This window comes from Cornus florida, unplaced genomic scaffold (genome assembly GCF_030987335.1).
Source record: "Cornus florida cultivar Cherokee Brave unplaced genomic scaffold, ASM3098733v1 CherokeeBrave_3.0.0_Hap2_Chr11, whole genome shotgun sequence".
NCBI classification, from domain to species: domain Eukaryota; kingdom Viridiplantae; phylum Streptophyta; class Magnoliopsida; order Cornales; family Cornaceae; genus Cornus; species Cornus florida.
Genome location: NW_026775581.1, coordinates 99018005 through 99040352, shown reverse-complemented (window position 1 = coordinate 99040352; position 22348 = coordinate 99018005). Strand labels below are relative to the sequence as shown.

Genomic DNA, 22348 nt, shown 5'->3' with positions numbered 1-22348 from the left:
TGAAGAGAAGTTCAAATACAGAAAGACAGAGAGAGACGTTATGAGTTGTAGTTACCGTTGGTGAAGGAAGAGATCAAAAATGCCGAAGAACCAAAACACCATACCCAAATCGTCGAGGAAGCCATTAAAGGACGTCTCCAATGGCGTCAAACCCTCCAAATCCGTGAAGAAGAAGAAGAAAGATCCAGAAAACGAAGATCGAGGCGGAGATGACGCGCTCGATGGCCGCCTCCTTGTTCACTCAGAAATGCCCAAGAACCAAAACACCATACCCAAATCGTCGAGGGAGCCATTAAAGGACGCCTCCAATGGCGTCAAACCCTCCAAATCCGTGAAGAAGAATAAAGATCCAGAAAACGAAGATCGAGTCGGAGATGACGCGCTCGATAGCCTCCTCCTTGTTCACTCAGATCTGTCCGCTCTCATTCATCAGGTATGTTCTAGAGAGAGAGAGAGAAACATGTGTATTTTGCTGATAATTTGTTCAATTCCGAAGTGAGGAACCCTAGTTTTGTCTGAAACCTTTCGGAAAACCTTGTGCTGTGGTGTGATAGATCAAAGCGCTAGGTGTTTTTTTTTAGGGTTTGCTTCTATTAGCTTCGTTTGTCTTCAATTAAATTATGCGTAGTTTTTCGTTCTGTGATTTATCGGCTGCTTTGTGATTCATCGTTATCCTAGTTGTTACTTTTCTGTTTATTATAGTTATTTATTCTGATTAACGTCTTCTAAATTTGATTCGTACAACCCCTACATTCTTTGCTTGCAAATCATTTTAAGCTTCAGTTATGGCTTTGATTAGTTTCAGGTTGATTCTGCTTATTCTAGATGGAGTATTGATCATTTTCAAAATTGAGGTATAAACATAAAAAATAAAAATGTCATGTTTGTGTTCCCATAACTCCAAAATAGACTATGCCAATAGTGTATGCGCACCCCAAAAAAAAAAAAACAATATATGAACGTGGCATGTCTTTTGGGTTGATTATGTGCTCTGTTTAGAATGAATAGCAGTTTCTGCTTTGTTCATACATATGATTCTTTTACTTTCTCAATGATTTTTCTTGGCAAGACAGCATAAAGAGAGAGATTGAATGTGACAGATGCGGTATGTAAAATCAGTAGCTTTAAAGAAAATAGGGTTAGCATAGTGCACAAGCCTTCTGACACTGCAGAATCCGAGAAGGGTTAGATATATGCAGTCTTAACTCCACGTGCGGAAATGTTGTTTCTTGTTTGTGACCCAGATATAATGGAACAACCTTACGGTTGTGTCAGGGTGTCTGCCTCAGTAGCTTAAATTCAGAAGGGAATATACTTATTTGTTATGACTGCAAAAGAACTGGATTGCTACCATTTATTCGTTGACTATCCTGGGTAATATTACAATACATAACTAAATTAAGTTACACCCTCTCTGGCAGCTTAAGTCTTATGGCGTAGTTGGTGGTTAATGGGTAATCTACTGGAGTTCTTGCATTGTCGTTTAAACTTCTTTTTATTTTTCTGTTATTTGTTGGCTTTGTGGAGCATGTCCTTATATTTGGAAAGCCTAAGGGCATAAGTAGGATAAAGATATGCATTGAATTACAATAAACGGGTGTTGTTTGCTTCTCTGCCCAGAAGTGAAATGCACAAATAGGTAGCTAGCCTGTTAGAAATTGATGGAAGTGTATTGGTGTTCAATAAGGTCATGTGTTATATAAGGATACCGGTGCAATGACAATGTTCAACATGCTGACATCAAGAAAACATGAATTCTACATGAAGTTGTAACAATTGCCTAAACTGGTTGATTGTTTTTTATGTAGCTGAGGAAAAAATTATCCAAGTGACTTCGCAAAAATTTTTTTTTTTTTTTTTTTTTTTTTGGCAAGGTAAGAACTTGAAAACACCTGTTATGACTATGGAACAGTGTTTGTAACTGCAAAGCTGTAAAGGAAAGGAATAATATGCACTCATCATCAGTAGGTTAAATTTCAGATTATACACCAAGCCTTCTTTCTCCCAGCCCTGGGTATGCTATTTTTGTTCAGATAATTTTTTATGTGCCAGCCGATTTGTTGATGTCATTGAAGAGAGTAATTAATTAGAATCTTTCTTAACTTGTTCTCTGATTTGTGAGTTCTACAGTGGGCAACAGCATTTATACATGAAATTTTCAGACTTTAGACTGGTTATTTCTTCTTTGCATGGAAATGCCTTAACTTTCCTGCAGCAGCAAAGAATTCATATGCCAATATGCTGTTTTATTTCTTTCTTTTGAAATGGGAATTATGGGATGGACTTATATATGGTTATTTTGCATAGTTAATAGTCTTTGTTGTTAAGAAAATTTAATTTTTGCTCTCTCTCTCTTGTTACTTTAATATGTAGCTAAACCATGTGTGAATTAATTATTGAGCTGCAGATCGATGAACTAGTTGTGCAAGCACTTAAAATTAAAGTGACAAGCAAAACGGGGAGGAAGGAAATTGAATCTCTAGCTAAAGACTTGTCTGAAACGCAAACTTCTTTAAAGGTTGATGCTGTAATTGATTCTGTTAGGATCTCTCACTCTGTCATTTTGTTGCATATCTAATATCATATATTGTTTCACGCATGCAGCCATGGATTCTCAGACTTCAGAGAGCACTTTCCAGTCCTTCCATGGTGTCCGAGAATCAGTTGGAACAGTCTTTGGCTTGTAAGACTGTTCCTGCTGTAAATGAGGATATAAGCGATGGTCTTGACAGCCCAGATCGAACTAAGTTGGACTCACTAGTCTCTCCGTCTCCTCTCGTGTCCTGGCGTGCTGACTGTACTACTGAGAGTGGTAGACAATTGTTCCTGCTCACACCTTTACCTAGACCAAAAGAATTTTCATCCAAATTTCAGGAATCATCTAAATCGGTACTTGAAAAGATTACTTTAAAGGGTAATGGAGGGTTACCGTCACTTCTTGCCATCACTGGAGATACAAATGATGATTTGCTTGAAGATGTAGCTATAAAACCAACTCCAAGTGAACTTTCTGATTCTGCTGTTACCAAATTGGAAAGCAGCACTCAGGGGAGTGGGTTTGTTTCTCCGCCTAAAACTTCTAGGAGGGACTGCTCTATGCTTGTTATGACTCCATGCCTGAAAATGTCACCACCTAGGTCTTGCGTACTTCTTGAACCTATTTCTGAGATCTCTCACAAAGACAACCATGGGGTTTGTAAATCAACCCCATTTCCTGTTGGAGTTCAAAATTTTAGTGGGTCTCAAAGTTCTGACTCCTCCAGCAGTCAAGTTCCCAAGCACCTGGGTTTTAAGTATCCAGAGCTCTTCGGAATAAAACAAGCTCACGAATTGGGAAATGGAAAGAAGGTGGTAGAAGAATTTCCAGATTGGTTTATGTCACCTTTTAAGACCTGTGTTTTAATGGAGCCTTCTGATGAGAAGTCATTGAACAATGCTGTGAGCAATTGCCAGTTGCCAAGTGCTGCTTGTATGCAAGGCAACCATATTCCAAATAAGAAATCTTGTAGTCAAGGTACAATGTGTTTTTTTTTTTTTCAATTAACATGTTGAACTCTATTTGAACTGAAAATATTCAATTTTTTTTCTTTATATCCACAGAACTTGGCGGTATTGAAAGTACTCCCTTGTGGAAGGAGCCTGGAAGTACGACCCGGACTGGAAAGTTTCCTGGTGAAAATACTTTAAAGAAGGAATTATGGACAAAGTTTGAAGCAGCATCTACTAATGGGATTCGTTTCAATGTCTCTGTTCTTCAAAAGACTGCTCAGAAAGGATTTCTTGACAGATTGGATGAGGTTTCTTGTGACGAGACTAGTCCAGTACCCGAGGGTTTGAGATGCTAAAACGTCATTGCTGGTATGATTAAAATTTTGCATTGTAGAAGTTGGTTCAAGTTTTGAAATCTAAGAGCTGTAAGAGAGTGTTGTTGTATACTTCAAATTTTTGAATTGCAGTAGTTGGTGTAAGCTTGGTAGTATGGTGGATATATATACTTTTACCATTGGCACCAGCTAAATCATGTATTCTACAAACCCTGAAGGAAACACAATATATGCATAAAAGTACCCTTTGTTTTCTCTCGGTAATTATAAAACGTGTCCATATATGTATAATTAATTTTTATTTATGGACACATATGTGAAGTGTCAGATACGTATCAGACGAGTAGACACGTACCAGACGAGTGTCAGCATCCGACACGGGTACGGCTCCTTCGTAGAAGTGTCCGTACTTCCTAGTTCCTAGGTTCCAAGTGTATAAAGGCTGTGCGGGTACATCATGAGATGTAACATTTAGCCAGGTGATACATCCAACTGCGAGAACAAAGAGAGGCTACCGAATGGTTAAGGTTTGCAAAAAAGGGATCTCCTAGCGCCATCGACATAAACGAATTCACTGTGTGCACTGGTGCAAATCTAAGGTATATGCATTGCCAGATTTTCAGGACTAATTTTATTGAAACAATTGTAATCTACTGGTGGAATAAGAAATACAGACAAGAAGATAACATTGCTGGGAAAACAACCGAATTCCAAAATGACAAAAAGGAAAAATAGAAAAAAATTACTAGAAACAAAATACAATTCCTCCGTATCAAGGCTGCAAAACAGGATTTCTATACGTCCAAACTACAAAAAATAGTATTCCTATAAATTTAACATTTCCATCCTTAACTCATATCATCCTATATATTCAACAATTACAGAAATGGCAATCAATCGGACAAGTCATATTCGGCTCCACTAGATTGATCCATGTCTTGGTCTTCAACAACCTTTTGGCGTCTCCCGTGGCCATCTTCAGTGTCTACCCGTCTTCTCTTTGAACTCAACATACCCCGCTTTGAGCCTGAATAACTCTGCAAAGACCAAAAATTCAGAAGTTTAGAAGTGTAGAAGGGCTATACTGGATCATTTATGGAATAAAACAGAATGGAACCCTAAAAGCAGTCTGTTATCAAAATCCAATGTACAAGAAGAAAAAAAATTCTAACAATGCTTCCATGTCATACCCCTGATTCTTTTAGTTCTACTGCCGCAACAGTTGATCTCCGTCTTACGGTCACACTTGAAGGTACCGGAAAATGTTCAATTTCATCACCGGATTTTCCTTCTGCAGCCCTCTTTTTCCTTAAAATGAGCTTTGTTGGAAGGGGCTGCATCAAAGTTGAAGTTAGTAGAAGACAACTGATTCACCTACACAAAATGCATACATGCAAGCACAATAAAAAAAGAACTACAGAAACTAGTTCAAAGTACATACCACATAGCGTGCCTCTGATTCACCAAATGCCACAAGGTACGTTGTGGGGTCATCCGCATCCTCACCCCGCACCTGTTGATGAATTGAAAGGCAAATTTTACAGTAAAAGTTATAATAAAACTCTCTTGCGACTTAAATGTTCCAAAAACCAGTTTCGGTACATACATCCCAATGGTATTCTCGGATCCATGAATATGAGATATCTTCATGTTCATCATACATGTCTTTTGATAGCTGCCAGCATCATAAATTAAATAAGTTATTGACATAATAACCCGATCAGTGTCAGTTCAGTGAAAATAAAAGCGATAAAACAGCTTCAAAATATATTTTTGCATTTTGATTTAAAGTCGACTCTACCTCTTCAGGTGAAGGAGCCATGTATGCCAAAAATTTCTCTGGCTTAGCGGAGTCCGAGCCCGTCGCCACAAAACTTTTCATAATGGCCTGTGTTGGAAAATGAAGTATAAGTTCGACAAAAAATTGTATTGCCAGGCGGTACAAGTATATCTGTCAAAAATATGTATTGGATTCTTAAAACTGCACACAGATTGAAAACTCTTTGTACAAGGGAAGGGAATTTTTTTTTTTTAAATAACAAATAAAAAATTTACCAGTGACAAAGCAAGCTAGATCTTGGAACAATTGATGAATAAAATTGAAGACCTCGAGTATGGTTGCTGAGCCAGAAATCTAGTTTAGTGGGGGCAACATTGAACACTATCAATATATATTTTTTTTTTTACCAAAATAACAAATACGGAAAATTAAATACTGATTGATACTATTTTTATTTAATACATTGATGATTGTCCTCGACCATTTTTCAAGTTTTGAAAGTTGCATGATAATTTGTTTCGACATATAATATAAGTCTAATAAATTGCAAGACTTTATCATAATTTTGATTATTTGAAAATATAATTTATGAAGAATACCAATCCAATGATGTTAGCAAAATCATATCCTTTTATTTTGCAATCAAAAATGATTTTTTTATTCATAAAGAGTGAGATTGTGTGAAGAAAGGAAGGTTTGCTTACTGGCTTAGGGTCAATAAATAAAGTAGAAGAGACTTTTATGATTCTCTTATCGTTTAGAAACATTGAGAGGGCAAAAGAAATAAAATTGATTACTAAAGTGAAGGAGATGAACTAGATGTGAGTTGTGACAAAAAAAAAAAAAAAAAGTTGTGCAAAGAGTGTGTATGACAGCTAATAACAGAGACTAAAACCACCCCCCCCCCCCCCCCCCCCCAAAAAAAAAAAAAAAAGAAAAAAAGAAAAAAGATTTCCAACCTGAATATGTGCTATCACCCATAAACACACAAGGTTACATACAGGTTTTTTGCACCGTGAGAGTCAAATATAGGATATTCGATTGCCCTGGGCAGGGACAGACCCATACCATTAAGTGAGGTGGGGCAAGAATGATATTTTTTAGTAATTTCAGGGGGGGCAATAGTAATATTTTAGGGGTATATAACTGCAAAAGAACAATTTAATAAGGCATATTAGTAATTAAAAAAAAAATTCAGGGGGGCAGATCTGTACATAGGTGCGTCCCTGGCCCTGGGTTAGTTAACCCCTTACCATTGGGCCACTCATGCTGATTAATAAAAGAGGTTTTTTTTTTTTTTTTCTTTTTTCCTAAGCATAAAAGAGAGGGTTAAACGATCAAGACTAAATATTTTCTTTTCATTTTTTTTTTTTAATCTTGTAGTTGGGGCACTTTTACAAATTTTCAAAACTTAATATATACAAAAGTACAATACAGCAAAAGTTGAGTGGGGGCAATTGCCTCCACTCACCCCTCTGTGGCTCCGCCACTGCTCGAGTAAAGCACAATTGTGCTGGCAAAACCCATAAAATCTCAGTCAAAACGTAATTCTTAAAAATTGAATAGTAGAAGGAACGAATAAAGAATTAAAGACTAAAAAGTTTTCTGATAAACAAAGGAAGAAAAATCACTACTAAATCAAGGAACATTCATTCCTTAAATTATAATAAGTGAACAATGACTACTAGATTACAGTTATTCAACAAATAGTTAACTAGTCAATACAATCAATTAGTCAAGAAAATATTCATTGTTTATATGCTCAGAAACAAACAATAACCCACTTCTATGTTGCATAAGACCAGAGGCAGATTTTGGAACTGATAAAAGAGTAAGGTGTCAGAAAAAGCAAGCTACAAGAATAGAATTCAAAGACTCGAGTAAAGGTTATAACCACTTTCAAACATCCAAAATAAATGTACTTTCCCATTTTAAGTTCTTCATTCTTATTTTCCCCACTTTTTCCGCCAAGGCTTCATATTTATTGGAAAATTGAATGATACTATCAAGGAAGGCTGCATATGATTGTGATTGTGTTATTGCTACTGCATGTTATATCAATTATTGCTACTGCATGTTATATCAAAAAGTCTGCATAAACTTTAGGGGGAAAGGCTGTTTTTTCCAGCCTATTACTGGCATCACAAAAATAAACAAGGAAGTCAATTTCCAAATTTTAAAAACAATTTGACTATCACTGATACCTAATTTCTGACACTACAAGAACAGTAGCAATGTGTTTATCACACCACTGTGAGGGTCTACTCTTAAATACCAAACAAAGAAAGTAAACTTGTCTGCAGAAATAAATCCAGCAACAAAAAGCAGAAAAGCATTTGTGAAAATGCCATCACCCTATACTACAAGTTCTAAAGAAAGTGGCAACATATCTGCCCTGCACTACTTAATTTTCTCTCTCATTTTTCAAACCTCTAGACCACTACAACATCCTTTACTTGTAACGAAGTACAGCAACAAATGGTGGATCAGTTGGGTTTTATGCCCTCAACAGCGAGTTTTATACCCTCATCTGCGACCTAACACATGAACACGCTATTGGACTATTACTCCATATCTATGCAACACCTCATATATATTTTTACCTGCGATTCATGGGCTTCACAAACAGATCTGTCCAATTTGCTGTAGGTTTCTGAATCAGCAGTAGGAGCATTATCAAATGCTGCAATGACGAATTGGTCATCATACCTGGCATGACAGCAGCATATACAAATCAGGTCAAGGTCTATAAGTAAATGACATGATGCAACATAATTATAATTCTCCACAAATAAATCAATTGCATTCACCATTAGCTATTTCTCTGTTAAATGTCTTTATAATTCATCATTCGAGAAACAATATGTGAAGCAAAGATGGAAACATAAAATCACCCATTTAGTTGTATGATTACTATATATGGAAAAAAATAAAATAAAATAAGAGCACAGATATACTATACCCCCCTCTCTCTTTTTTTCTCAAAATTTAGAGACCCTCAACCTCACCGGACAACTTTGGTTTGCATACAATGCTTTTATGTAATGATAAAAGCATACCTAAATATGGTGGCATTATCTCTACATAGAAGTTTCATTTGGGAAAATAAAATAGATAGTATAAATTATTGGACCAGATTTTAAGATGGATAGTAGTTGAGTTTGAGGTTCTTTTAGAGTTACGTTATCCATCTGGCTGATGATATTTTTACCCTATTATGAACAAACAAAGATAAACAAATACTCATCAGAAGGTCTATACCGGTCAAAATCAGGTAGTAACGGAAGAATCTCAACAGGCTGTAGTTTAGTATTGGTTGCATGAACAGGTCGCGACTTGCATGCCTCAAATGTAGCCTCAATTTGCTGGATTTTCCTTTCCCTGAAGATTTAGAATAAACAACACATGTTTACTTACTAAAAGGATAAATGTAATGCGTGTATATCTTGTCTTACATTCTCTTCACATAACAGGGGGAGTATAACAGACCTACTATTGAAGTTATCCAATATGTTGCGGCCACCTTTTGTTTCCCGAAGTTCCTTGGCTTGTTTTTCAGTCAGTGACTGCAAACGGCATTGTAATTATTAATGATATAACTTCCAAAATAATTTTTCAAAAGGGCAAGCTTCTCATAGTTCTCAATTACCTGCTTTGTTGCTTCTGTGCTAAGAGAAGAGATATACTGTGTTTTAACTAGCCAAGAAACACCTTTATCAGTAGGACGCTCTTTTCTTTTTATGCCATCTCTTTTTATAGGGGTTACTGGATTATCATCTTGCAACAATTCCTCATCTTCTGGATCAAGGGGCAACCTTTTGCCCTTGGGTGGACTAGTAGGTGGCACAAATGATAATCAGAGTTGTGTTGCTGAAAAAAGATATACCCAAAGCAACACACATGCAGACACAGACATATAAAAAAATAATAATAGTTAAATAAAAAACTGCCTCGGTAACTAAAAGCAGGCTATCAAGAAGTAATACTTGTATACACCGAGATCAAGTAGGTCAAGCGGTATCCCAAGATCAGGCTCAACATATAGTTGAGGCTTGTGCATTTTCTCCAATGATGTAATTGAATATTTTGTGAATCTGCAAAAAAAAAAAAAATCAATGGTGTTGCAGCAAAATCTAGAAATGGAAGCAAAATCTGAAAGTTGAAAATATCAAAACAACAAACAATGAAAATGTTGTATTCTGTAGCTTTTGGGACAAAAATTGTAGTTCCAAGCTATTGCATGCTCAAGTAGATTATCCGGTACCATATTCAATTAGTTGATCTTATATGCGAATGTAAAGCAAAGAATCAAACTAGGGACTATTAAGTCACTTGGCAAGTGTACGATTTGAGGTGGGGACAAACAACTGCAGCACTCAAACAATATCTTATGGCTAGCTTTGATGATAGCCATTACTTACTACCACATACAAGACATGTTAATTCTAAGCTAGGGAACTCTGCATTAGATTCCTTCACAAACCATCAAGCTCAAACAAGAATAGACCATGGAAAACAAAGAGTGTTTCTTTGCCCAAAAGGACCTTAGTAACTTTGAAGAAGCTTTCGCTTCACCGCCTGATGATCCCTGTAGTGGCAGGAATTGGTTGAAAAGGAAAATCAAAGTGAAGGTCATACAGGTGTAATTGTGGTGGCAAGTTGATGTGATGAAGGAAGATGCGGATGTGCAAGTGTACAAAAGGTGCTGCTGGTGGAATGGTTAAAAAGTGACCAAACATCAATTCAAATTCAATCAGTCATCAATAATTAATTTTAGAAGTGACCAATACTCAATCTATTCGCCAATTGCTAATTTTAGAAGTGGCTGAAATTTGGTCTACTGATTAAAATTGAATCCATGCATCATCCACTAATATTGAAGGTTCCACTCATCAACCACAAATTAATTAAAACGATATCAGCCAAAACATTTTCATACCCAAAATTACCTAACTAAATTCGGCCAATAAACTGATCACTAGTTAACAAAGCATCTATTCATCTTCCACTAACTTTAAAACCTATCTAATATAATGGTCAACACACCAACTGTTAATTAAAAAGGACCTATCAATCAGCCACTATTGAAACGTGGTCCTACATATTCAAACTGAATTCTGCTCTCTCAAGCGCCAATTATAGCTCTCAAATCTGATATCACGCCATGCATGGAATTATGTCATGGTTTTGTTGTCTTATAAGCCACCTATAAATATCAATATTTGATGAACCTCACTGGTCCAGTGAGGTGGTGAAAATTCAATTGCCATGTGATCAATCAGCTTTGCAATCAAAATATACTTTGACAACTCTAACAATGACGAAGTCCACCTGATTCAATGTGGTGACCAAACAAAATTACCTTAGGTTGACCAAAATCATTATCGAAAATTCGTCAAGCAACAGTAAAGTAGATGGGAAAAAGGCTTGGTGGTTGTTGTTGGTCAAACAACAGTGAGAAGAATATTCTACTGACAATAAAGAGGACTACAAGTTTCACCGAGTGATGTTTAAGGAAATAAAGCGTATACATAAATATTCAAGAAATGAACACGGCTTATATTAATATTGTTCAAGAAATGAACAAGGCCTATATTACATTATTACTTGCTTAAATGAAGATACAAGCAGAAACAATCCTGTGTTCTAAAAATCAAATGAAGATACAAGTTTTGCCGAGTGCCTTTTGACTGACTACCCATAACTACCACTTGTCTGCAATGCGTCACAAGTTCTGAAAGATATCCAAAATTGCTTGAAACAACTTGCATTAGACATATATTGAATGTGACCAAAACCACAAAATGAGAAAATCACTTCAAACCAATTTATGCTTTATATATTTTTGGATGCAAACAAGATCTTTTCCCCCCTTACATTCAATAATTAGATCTATAGCGCATGAAACTCCTCTCAATATCAATAGAATTTTACAATTTGTTTATTATAATTTTCTAATATAAATTCTATTTACTGTAATGAAAGTTGTTTGCAGCTAAAAACACTGTGAAAGAGTTATCCAATGAAAGGAGATGAATATTAATATAATTAATTCTTTTTCTAACTGTTAAGTATGAATGAACCAATGAGCACGTGAACTCATTCATATACACCTCTCGTCATGGAAGGACAGATGCATGTATGCATCTCATGTGTGTTCAAGTAAGTGGGCAGAAGATTGCAAGCGTGTATGCATAATGTTTCAAAGTTGAGCACCCAGAGTTTAGCAAATGATTTTCATAGTAGATTGCATACCTATCTTTCTCTCTCCTCAGAGATAAAAGCTTTGGTTGTGCTGTTGGATCTGGTAGTTCATTCCGGAATCTTCAAAAAGCAGACAAGAACAGAACATTAGTATAGATAATAAAGGAAGAATAATACAGTTGTAAGAATTTGACATGCAAGCTACCAAAATATTAATTGCTTGGGCACAAGGGCACACTCACAAAGCAGTTAGCACACAATTTTAATGAAAAACAAAGAAGTCAATACATATGTTAAATTTTTAACATTCGCACATATATATATATATATATATATATATATATATATATATATAAGAATGTTAAATTTTGGAAAGATGCAATCATCTCAATTTGACTTTTCAAATGGATAATTAAATTGGGACAACATAATATGAAACGGGGGCAGTTAAATGGAGATGGAGGGAGTATTGTTTACAGAAAGAATGCATGGGAAATCCAAAGTGAAGCAGTGGTCCACATTGAAAATGCATTTCCCTCCCAAAATGGTATTTTAGGCGGCAAAACATTGTTTACCCATAACAAAGATTGTATCAGTTCGTGGAATCAAACAATACGCCACATACTGTAACATGTAATATGATAGAAGATGTTATATATATCAGTCAGAAACTTAGAATCTATTAACTGTTAAGGTATTACTAAATGCAAAAATGCATTTCTTTAACAAGCATATGTACAAAAAAACATGATATTTTGAATTGCAGCACTTCTCTATGTGCATTTTTGTAATATTGGAATTATATGACACGAAGAACTTATTGTAATCTATGTAAACTAATATATTCATGTGCCACAGCTTTTTCTTAAATCTTTACCTAAAAACTATCTTATTATGTTTCAAGACTTTTTCTTTCCTTGTAGCTTCTATTTTTTTTTTCCCCTCTTATTTTTCTTCATTGTATTTTGGAACATCATCCTAAAACCCAAATCAGTAGTGTTATCCTTTCCCAATAACTCTAAGGCAGTCAGCACAGGACAGAAAAATATTACTCAGCGTGCCAACACCATATTTGACAGGAACAGCCATTTCTTACAGCACAACAAGAATGCAATGTAGTATAATCCTTACAACTTCGTACCTCAGCACATGTTAAACCAGTATAAACTTTAGCCAAACGTAATGCTTGACAAACCCAATCTTCAATTCAATATTGAATGCCCAAAATTGCTAAAAATTTGTTATTAAAGAGGCGACAGATCATACACCCAGACAAAAAAAAAAAAATCAAACAAATGATATAAGTAAAATCCAAATTTCGTGTAACAACATACTCACTTCAACTTGCAAAGAAATGTGGTCGGCTTCTTCAACCGGTTCTCAATCCTCTCACCGCTCAGAAGTGTAGTAGTCCTCCGCTCACCCATGGTTGACCCACTAATTGACACGTGCCCCTTCATTCCAGAAGATATCATTTGGGTCTTTTGCAGCACTGTATTCTGGGACTCCTTTAGCTGTTGCCTATGCTTCTCTTCTTGCCTTTGTTTGTCCAACTCCCTCTTCTTTCGCAACCTCCTCTCTTCCTCTGTCTCAATCCTCCCTGACGGCCCATTTGATTTCTTTGCTGGCACCAAGGGAACAGGAGGCTTATGTTGTTTATGGGGAGCCCCTTGATTTGAATGCCCTGGGTCTCGCCACCTGGAACCCATTACATCCTTGGACACCCGTTTCTCACCATCTGGTCTACTTTCCTTACTTTGGCCAACTGCTGGAACTGATGAAGGAGGTGGTGGTGGAGATGGAGGGGGTGGAGGAATTGAAGAACTGGGGGGCGGTGAATGAGGCGGTGGTGGAGGCGGTGGTGGCAATGGCTGCAACTGATGATTGAATTGGGAGTACTGAGAAGAAGGATAGTACATTGGAGCTGAAGCGGGCTGCGGCTGTAAGCTCATTGAATTCTCAGGCATTGAAGGCGGTGGCGGTGGTGGAGGTGGGTATGAAGACTCTTGTGGAGGCGGTGGTGGTGGTGGATATGAATATGGTTGTTGCTGTTGTTGCTGTTGTTGATGAAGAGGAGGAGGATGTGGAGGAGGAAGATGATTTCCAGAAGCAGGACCATAATGTTGTGACGCCGATGTTCCATAACCTCCATGTTGAAAACTAGAATTTGGATGCGTTTGATTGTAATTATGAGAAAATGAAGACCCATCGCCACCACCACTATATCCCCAATTCTGAGAGTACTGATTTGCCTGCTGTTGTGGCAGGGGTGGTGGTGGTGGAAGAGGGTTCGGATTCGGCGGCTGACCAAAAGTTGACTGCTGAGGTGGAGGTAATGGCCTGTACGACGCCATGGCAAATTCTTGCTCAGCCCAGGAGAGAGATAATTGATAGGAAAAGTCTCGATGTTCTAATGGAAATCCTCGAAGGTAAAATTTGAATTTACAACTTTTGTTTCCGAGATATATAACAGACTGAAAATCCTAGAGAAGATAGAATTGATAGATTGACTTCTGTTAGAATTTGGAAAACCTAGGAGATAGACTAATGAATTCCCAGTAACTAAATATTCCAATTAAATGAACCAAAAAAAAAACCTAAGGGAGAGGGAGAGAGAGAATTGAGGTAACAATTATTGGTTCCTGACAAGAAAAATTAAGATTCGAACGGTAACAGAAAGCAAATTTAAAACCCAGATCTCAATTCCCTTGGCCTTCAGGTAGAATGGATTTGAAACCCTAGGAAAAGAAAATTCAATTGCAATTCTCAATTTTTCTATGGAACAAATCAATCCCTACGCGATAGACAATTCAATAGATTCGAGATCAACTCTCCTGCACATTCTAGCTCAGAGAAAACTCGTAAAGAATCAAACCTTATAAGTATTACCCGGAAGAAGCTGTACGTCAATCAATATATATAGAGAGAGAGTATGCGTATGTGTGGGCCTGTGATGTAGAGAGAGAAACTGGCCGGAAAAGCTAGCTGGAGAGCGATCGCAGAGGCAATTTGTAGTTACAGAACACTGTTTTCCGGCTTTAGATTTGTTTGCTTTACGCAGTAATCCACCAAAAAATTGACAGTATAAGCTGTATTGCAGGGTGGGAGTTACATGTAAATATATATATACATAGAGAGAGAGAGAGAGAGAGAGAGAGGGCGGCCCGCGGGGAGCTAGGATAGTGTTTTATATTTTCTTTTTTGGTTTTGGTAAATATAAAAATCATCTTTTTTTTCCATAAGAAAAACTTTTGGGAAAAAAAAAATTAAAACATAATTTTTTTTTTTTTTTAAATGAGTAGGATTGAAAGGAAAGAAAGAAATCAAGAGAATGTGTAACCATTACTATTACTATTTTTTTTTTTTTTTTTTTTGACAATCCATTTTTTCCATGAGTGTGCATGTTAAATTATAATTAAAATCCTCTCTAGCTTGTAACCTTTCTCTAATTCCCTTTCACTTTTTAATAACAATTTTTACTGCTATAATGGTAAATATTTACTTATTTTTACTGGCCTATAAAAATAGAAAATTTTATCATTAAAATTTTAAAATGGTGAAACTTAATTGGGAAAGTTTATGGTGGTGAAATTAAAGTAACTACGTTAAAACTGTATCAAACTGATAAATATATATAGAGCTGAAGTAGATAACATCATTACATTCTTAATGGAACATTTTTAAATCGAAAATGCAGCATCATTATATTAGGGATTGAACATTGATAAAATAAAAAAATAAAAAAATAAAAAAACAAATGTCTTCTAAGAAAACAGTTTTCGAATCGTTTAATGATTTCGTTCTCTAAACGAAGAAGATCCAAAATTATTGCACTTTGCACAAATCCTCATTGCTCATCAGTATGGGGTGCTACAGTTGTTGCCATGATTTCTAAAGTTTGGGCATTAGATGCCATCACAGCTACAAAATTTAGAGTTCAAGCTCAAAAAGGCTGGAGTTTGTTGCCAAATCAGTCCAATTGTTTTGACTTTTGGTTGTTTACCATTAGAAAGAATAAATATTTTCAATAAATTTAATCTAAACTGGTTGCTGAGAATCACAAAATTACATGATACTGAGGAGATAAGATTAACGTACCCTTCTGAAAGCAGAATACAATTGTACAAGAGATTTGCTAAGAAAGAGAAGAAACCTAAACAGAAGTCGCTTATCCCCCATTTAAAGTGCCTGGATAGCATTAGTCTTGCCCTTGCCTATATCTGACCCGTTCCCGGGGGTGCTTGCATGGAACGCTGACTGCCTCGATGGTTCTCCTAGTAGTTTTAAGGAGAGCGGTGAAGGCTCTATGAGGCCAGTTTTAGTCTCTCCCAGACTGAGCTGGGACATACCCACTAATTCATCTACATTCACAGGTTCTTTCGGAAGGATCGGAATTGGCTTCAAGACCTGATGGTGAGATGTTTCTACACCTCTCTCTTCTTCAGCAGGGGCTGCATTTGATGGCCACAATGAAAGTGACATGGGTAGAAAAGCTGGGAAGAATGCAGGAACCACTGGCGGGATTTCACTTGATGGCGTACCGGTTTCTTTGGCTTCTTCAACCATTTCAAGGGAATTAGCTTCCACGGGTTCAAATTCAGGTTTGAGAGAGAGGCTTAAAGAAGGCAGTGTGTTCTGATTATCAGCTTCCACTGCTTGAGGAGGAGGAAGCATGAATTGTTCTTCTGGCACTGATGGTGGATCCGTGGCCTGACAAACATGTAACATAAGAACAAAAACAATAAAATGAATGAAAGAAGAAGGGTTTACAATATATATGCTAATGTCCAAGATGAAAAACTTTTACTGGTCTGATTTACATGTGTGTGTGAAATATGTATAGTAGAAAACTAAGCCTTGTCACAACCATTTTGTGGATCAGCTATGTGAAACCGATTTCATCATATGATGATCTAAGATCACAATTACAGTCAATCCATTGGCTGTAATGTTTTTCCAGACAATCTCAATCCGTGTAAAACAGATGGGGAATTTTATAAAGGATTCACTCTGCTTACAGGTTATTAAAGCTTTAATCTTTCACACGATGTTAATGTGATGTGAATGATGACCTGAGAAACCTGAAAGGCACACTGGATTGGAGCCAAAAGTGTTTTCACATATGTGTGCGCTCTAGTGCACCCAAGTGTGGCTCATGCAAAATTTAATACAAAGAAGCAAAACAAACCATCTCTGGAACCATGTCAAAAAGGCTGGATCTTCTCTTTCTTCGAGTAGCATTACTCTGCCGGATAAAATACTTTTGGGCATGGCTTGCTACCTGTGTAGGAGTCCTTGATATAACATAACTGCGTGATATCCCGCGCCAGTCTCCTTTCCCTAACTTCTGGAGTCCAAGTAGGAACAAACGATGCTCCTCTTCTGTCCAAGGAGTACCTGCCAGACCAAACCCAGTAAATAAAAATGGAGATTTTTATGATTATTATTGATAGGAAGGGTTTTTACCTGCCGCTCATACCATTTAATTTCTTAAAAACATTTATCAGAGCTTATATCAGCAAGTGTTTTTACAAAATCAATAAATAAGATTCTCGTGTAAAATAAAAATACAACCAGCGGATTACAATGAATGAAATGATGAAATGAGTACCTTAAATCTCCTTTTTATGATTTTAAAAGGACAAATGTCGAGAAGTTACCCCCAAAAAGCTACTGAGAGATAAGTTAATTATGTCAAGCCCCAAGTAGTTCACTGGTGAAGGACAATAAAGGATCCTTGCTTACATGCATTCCTTAAAAGGAAAACAAAGATCCATCATCATACAAGACTTGGAAAGACATGCTTGATGGCAATAGCTATGCAATGCAGCACATGTGGCCACAAATAATTTCTACAAACAGTTGACTTCTGTTTATAATGATGATTCTCGAATATAGGAGCTTAGACATGTAGAAATGGAAGCACAATGGGCTAGATCAGAGTGTTGGCAGGTCTGATAGGAATAGAGAGCTTCTAGCACTGGGTCATGCCCAGAGGCTCAAATTGGTCTCAGCTCAACTGAATGTTTTGCCCAAAACTCAGGGCAGCCTGACCTTTAAATCAGGTGAAATGAAGATGACAACAAACCTAGAAGCCCAGTCTAGTATCAATCACCATTCACAAAACAGATGAAACTGCCTACTAGCAGAGGCGGAGCCAGGAATTTGGTTCGTGTGTGTGTGGTCGCGGGTGGCATAGTAAGCATGACTAAAAAAAAAATCCAAACAGGAAGGCTCGGGGCCATAGGCCATTTACGCTAACAGTGCAACAAGCAGAAAAATAATAATGTAGTAACAGTGCATTATTGTGTTTTCGTAATTTGTTTATCTTTTTCACCAATTTGCCAATGAAAACAAAACAAAAAATGATTGTCAAATATGCCCCAAGTGTATAAATTTCAGTAATAAATTTAAAGAATAAGTGAATAAAAAATAAATAAGAAGAGAAAAAGAAGGTTACTGCACATAAACTTTTACTAATTATATGACTAAAACTAAATAAAAACTAATGGACCAGTATGGTCTCAGGGAGGGCAGCTGCCCCTCCTGGGCCCATGCTCCCACCGGCCCTGCAGCAACTAGAAGCCTAAAACACTGGCCTGCAGGATTGGAGTATTGGACCAGGCTAATTAGGAAAATGCAACCCGTCATTAATTTTATGAAGCAATACTTGTGTCTATCAAAGGTATAATGTCTGCTTATGTTGTTTCCTGGTCCGGTCTAGACAAATTCTGCAACTTGTCACTCCTGGGTGAGACTAATTAATAAGTCCTTGAACTCTACACACATTCCAGCCACCAATCAACACCTCCAAATTTCCCTAAGCCATCTCCGCGTGGTTATCTCATGGTTCCAACAAGCTCTCAACCTAGGTCCCCTGAAACCTACTCAAACCCAATCAGGCACTAGCACCAAGGATCATGAAAGGGGTCTGGACTTGTTCCTTCACCCCGCACAAGGATCTTTCAAGCCTGAGCCTCGCCTTCTTGAAGGAAACACTTGTGGATTTGGTCCATGTGATGTTTTAATGCCATGTGGTGACAGTTATAGCCACAAGATGAGATTTAGATGGGGAATTTATAATGCCAACACCTTAATCTGACCAAAGGATCGTGTTGGAAACTTGGAAGCATATTTGTATGTGTATCGGAAAAACAACAAAATCATATTCACAAATTCCTTAGAACTGAATTTCCAAATACAGATCCGTTGACACCAAAAATGGGGCATGTCATACAAATTCAGTCACACAAAAATGGGGCGCCATCTCCTCATAATACTACTAAGTAGCATTTCTAGATAAATTGACAATTCCATAAGAATTTTTTCGAGTATTTAGCAAATTGGAGGGACTTTATTTTGCTTATTCATACCTAAGTTTATGTGGTTAAGTTTATGTGAAAGATAGAGGGTTCGACTCTCCCCAACTGCATGTGGGAGTTAATTGCCGGGACACACGCACACACACACAAAAACTTTCTAAAGTTTCCATGACCCACAAAATCTGCCTCTACTCTATCAGCTCTCCAATATGTCTCTGTTAAGAATGAACCATAAATAAATTTGGAAATCTTCTTTTTATCTTTAACTCTTTTTTTTTTTGTTCAAATTGAGTGGAATGACGAAATAAGATTCATGTAGACGTAGCTGACACAAAATATTTGGGGAAAAACTTTTGTTAAGTTGAGTTGAGACAATTAAATTTGAGCCTAGGTATCCGCTCCAAAGTAGCCCCAAATGCAATACGTTAGAAAAATAAATCCGAAGAGCACTTTGGATGTGTTAAGAGGATCAACATGGCGGAGGACAAAAAAAGGAATAGGAAAATAGGATCTCACTGACAAGTGTGATCACAACACTTGAGTATATTCAATATTGAATCCTAAGGCCTCCCCTTCCTAGTTCCATAAATTTGGGTCAAGTGGCTTTGCTCTGTGGTAAAGCTGGCTTTAGTAATCTGGACTTTCCACTTATAAGTTATATCCATTAAGGCAGAAAGCATGTTCTGTTTGAGAACAAATGGAGGAGAAATGTTCTGTTTAAGAACAAATGAAAGAGTGTGGGGAGGTGTTATCAGGAAAGCATTGACCAGAATGGCAGAATGTCACTAATATTTGCAACAGATTTAAAGAGGAAGACGAAGAAAGAGAGATGAGTCCATTTGGTTTAAAGGAATATGAAGAGGGGAAAGAGAGAGTTCTGTACTTTAACTTGTGAATTTATGAGAATGTAGAGTAGTGACTGTGAGGAAATAATGTTATGTAGAATATTCAATATTTTAAGGCAAGTGAAAAGTTACAGAAATAGTAGTCTTTACGAAACGAATAAACCAATTTGCTATATCATGATAACCTGACTTGTTATTAAGGTTTTACAGGATTTCCACAATACTCATAGGATCCTAAAGTCCAAATTTCTTGGCAATTTTATACAGTGGACCATATCTTTAAAGTATTCCAGATTTCTTCTACAACTGATTTGACATATTAAAAAGTATAGATGAGAAAACATCAAAAACACAAGAGTGATCCTTGAACAAAGTAATATAGGAAGGAGAGTTCTTACACAATTACCTTAACAGATGTTCTGCAACATTATTGACATGTCTAAAAAGGAATTAAAATTTAGAAGTTTAACCAAACTCCCTTAAGGTCTAAAAAGGAATTAACATTTAGAAGTTTAACCAAACTCCCTTAAGTTTTCCGGAGTATCTATCACAGCATCATACTGTCAAAAAAACATGTATAGCCTCTAACGCTATTATCTTTGCACAGCAGCAATTTGATATCATGTAAACAGAAGTGTGTTTTTGTATTCATCCATGAAAACAAAATATCACGAAAACAATTAAAAAAGTAAATGCCCATTTCACATACTGCTAGAAGAAGTTTAAATTGGACAACGAAGTTAGGGAACCTAAAAGAAAATAGTATTGGAAAAGCTTTCCCTGTAGGCAACAAGCATAGAAGCATAATTTTAAGCAGATGAAATGTGCAATACATAAGGAAACTATATTTATTAACAAAAATGAGTCAGTTGAGCCAAACAAAGAAATCAAACTGAAGATGACAAACCCAAAAATTTAACATTAATGATCATTTAATAGAATTAATCCATAAAATGAGAATAACAACAACAACGAAATTAGTAATATTGACAATATAAATCCATCGGAAAAAAATAAATAATAATAAATTGACGGAAAGATTCACAATGGAATGAATAATATATATATATATATATATATATATATATATCCATGTGTTGCAAAATATCAACATCAGCTAATAAAGACAGAAAATAATAGAATCAATACAATAAAAAAAAAAAAACAGCCCCTACTAGAATCAATACTAATAATTAAAGAACAAAAAATCAAAGGTAGAAAAGTCAAGACCAAAACAAACGGTGACAAAAGCAAGTCCTCCACCCAAAAAGCACGACCACATTCATTTAATTTCATTTCACGCAAATTAAAAATAAACAGAACTCATAATACATTAATGATTACCATTTCCGCATATCAGCATTTCCATGAAAATATTGAACTTATACATGAAAAATACTTTTTAAATTGTGAATGAAAATCCGAATTTAAGAGACGAACCAAAATAGATAAAATTATTTACCTCAGCCAAATCCCAACCTTATCCAAACCATATATCAAAATTAAATGAATATCCCAATTATAAAAAAAATAAATTATCAAATTGAATTCATAAAACTATCAATAAACAAAGAGTTAGAAACATAATTGATCTGATTAATAAATCGAATTAAAAGCACCTTTCTTGCGTTCGGCACGGCGATTGGAGGAACACGTGGCGTGAGCAGGATCGTCGGATAGGTATCCATCGGGCACGTGAACCGGGTCGCGGAGAGGGTCGGAGGAAGGAGAGCTGGGATTGGGTGAAGCGGCGGCGGATGAAGACGAATGGTAGTGCGCAGAGAGGTTCCCCATACTCGCACTCTTCTTGATGATCGAACCATCGGTGAGTCTAACCCCAAACAGCTTCACGCCACCACCACCGCCTCTCGACGGACAAGTTCGAGTGTTGTGGCCGTTGTTGCTGCAATGAGAACACCGGCGAGTCATGGCTGGTTCTCCACCACCACCCCTGACTCGGCCTCTCCAATCACCGAGTCAAACAGACTCGCTATATATCTATATAAATAGATATATATGTATATAAACACGCGGAGAGAGACGATGAGTTTTTACGGAGGAGAGACGTTTAGATAGAGATGGAGAAGGGGCTGCATGTGTTTTGAGCATTTCTAGGAAGAAGAAAGAAAGGGAGGAGGGGTAACTAAGGGCTTGAACTTAGGGTTAATTACGGAATTAGAAAATTGCGTTCGTTCGTTGGTTTTTATTTATTTTTAATTTTGTTTGGAAATGACTATTCTATCCGTAACTGGATAACGTCCTGCTTTTGCGTCGTGGAGGACTCGTGCTTTGCTGGATTTTCTTTGTTTTTTTTTATTCTTTTTTGTGTTTTTGCACTTTTGAGGCCCTTCTATTTTTTGTTTTTTCTATTCA

At 36.6% G+C, this 22348-nt stretch overlaps 3 protein-coding genes across 3 annotated transcripts; 1 reads left to right on the top strand and 2 right to left on the bottom strand.

The window, feature by feature from the left end:
• Positions 1-4094, top strand: LOC132286853 (uncharacterized). The gene is made up of 4 exons (XM_059789259.1): positions 1-433; positions 2408-2518; positions 2605-3514; positions 3601-4094. Exons 1-4 carry the CDS (start codon positions 80-82, stop codon positions 3843-3845), a joined length of 1620 nt encoding a protein of 539 aa, XP_059645242.1. The 5' UTR covers positions 1-79; the 3' UTR covers positions 3846-4094.
• A 389-nt stretch (positions 4095-4483) lies between these two features.
• Positions 4484-15082, bottom strand: LOC132283115 (protein PAF1 homolog). The gene is made up of 12 exons (XM_059785010.1): positions 13147-15082; positions 11860-11928; positions 9591-9698; positions 9254-9437; positions 9094-9170; positions 8866-8985; positions 8208-8313; positions 5626-5712; positions 5431-5499; positions 5266-5337; positions 5015-5158; positions 4484-4861 (listed from the first exon to the last, which is right to left on the bottom strand). The coding sequence occupies exons 1-12, from the start codon at positions 14160-14162 to the stop codon at positions 4718-4720; spliced, it is 2196 nt and encodes a 731-aa protein (XP_059640993.1). The 5' UTR covers positions 14163-15082; the 3' UTR covers positions 4484-4717.
• Positions 15083-15813: 731 nt separating this feature from the next.
• Positions 15814-22133, bottom strand: LOC132283116 (transcription factor MYBS3-like). The gene is made up of 3 exons (XM_059785011.1): positions 21595-22133; positions 16997-17205; positions 15814-16518 (listed from the first exon to the last, which is right to left on the bottom strand). The coding sequence occupies exons 1-3, from the start codon at positions 21902-21904 to the stop codon at positions 15988-15990; spliced, it is 1050 nt and encodes a 349-aa protein (XP_059640994.1). The 5' UTR covers positions 21905-22133; the 3' UTR covers positions 15814-15987.
• Positions 22134-22348: the final 215 nt, after the last annotated feature.

Bases quoted from the DNA above. Each gene is read 5' to 3' on its own strand.
- LOC132286853 (XM_059789259.1), top strand. From the start codon at position 80: ATGCCGAAGAACCAAAACACCATACCCAAATCGTCGAGGAAGCCATTA. The intron at 434-2,407 runs GTATGTTCTAGA...ATTGAGCTGCAG, and splicing joins TGTCCGCTCTCATTCATCAG to ATCGATGAACTAGTTGTGCA. The intron at 2,519-2,604 runs GTTGATGCTGTA...TCACGCATGCAG, and splicing joins AAACGCAAACTTCTTTAAAG to CCATGGATTCTCAGACTTCA.
- LOC132283115 (XM_059785010.1), bottom strand. From the start codon at position 14,162: ATGGCGTCGTACAGGCCATTACCTCCACCTCAGCAGTCAACTTTTGGT. The intron at 9,699-11,859 runs GTATGCAATCTA...TTTTTTTTGCAG, and splicing joins CTGAGGAGAGAGAAAGATAG to ATTCACAAAATATTCAATTA. The intron at 4,862-5,014 runs GTATGACATGGA...TGGTCTTTGCAG, and splicing joins TAGAACTAAAAGAATCAGGG to AGTTATTCAGGCTCAAAGCG.
- LOC132283116 (XM_059785011.1), bottom strand. From the start codon at position 21,904: ATGACTCGCCGGTGTTCTCATTGCAGCAACAACGGCCACAACACTCGA. The intron at 17,206-21,594 runs GTGCTTTTAATT...TTGGTCTGGCAG, and splicing joins CCGTGCCGAACGCAAGAAAG to GTACTCCTTGGACAGAAGAG. The intron at 16,519-16,996 runs GTTTGTTTTGCT...CATGTTTGTCAG, and splicing joins TTGACATGGTTCCAGAGATG to GCCACGGATCCACCATCAGT.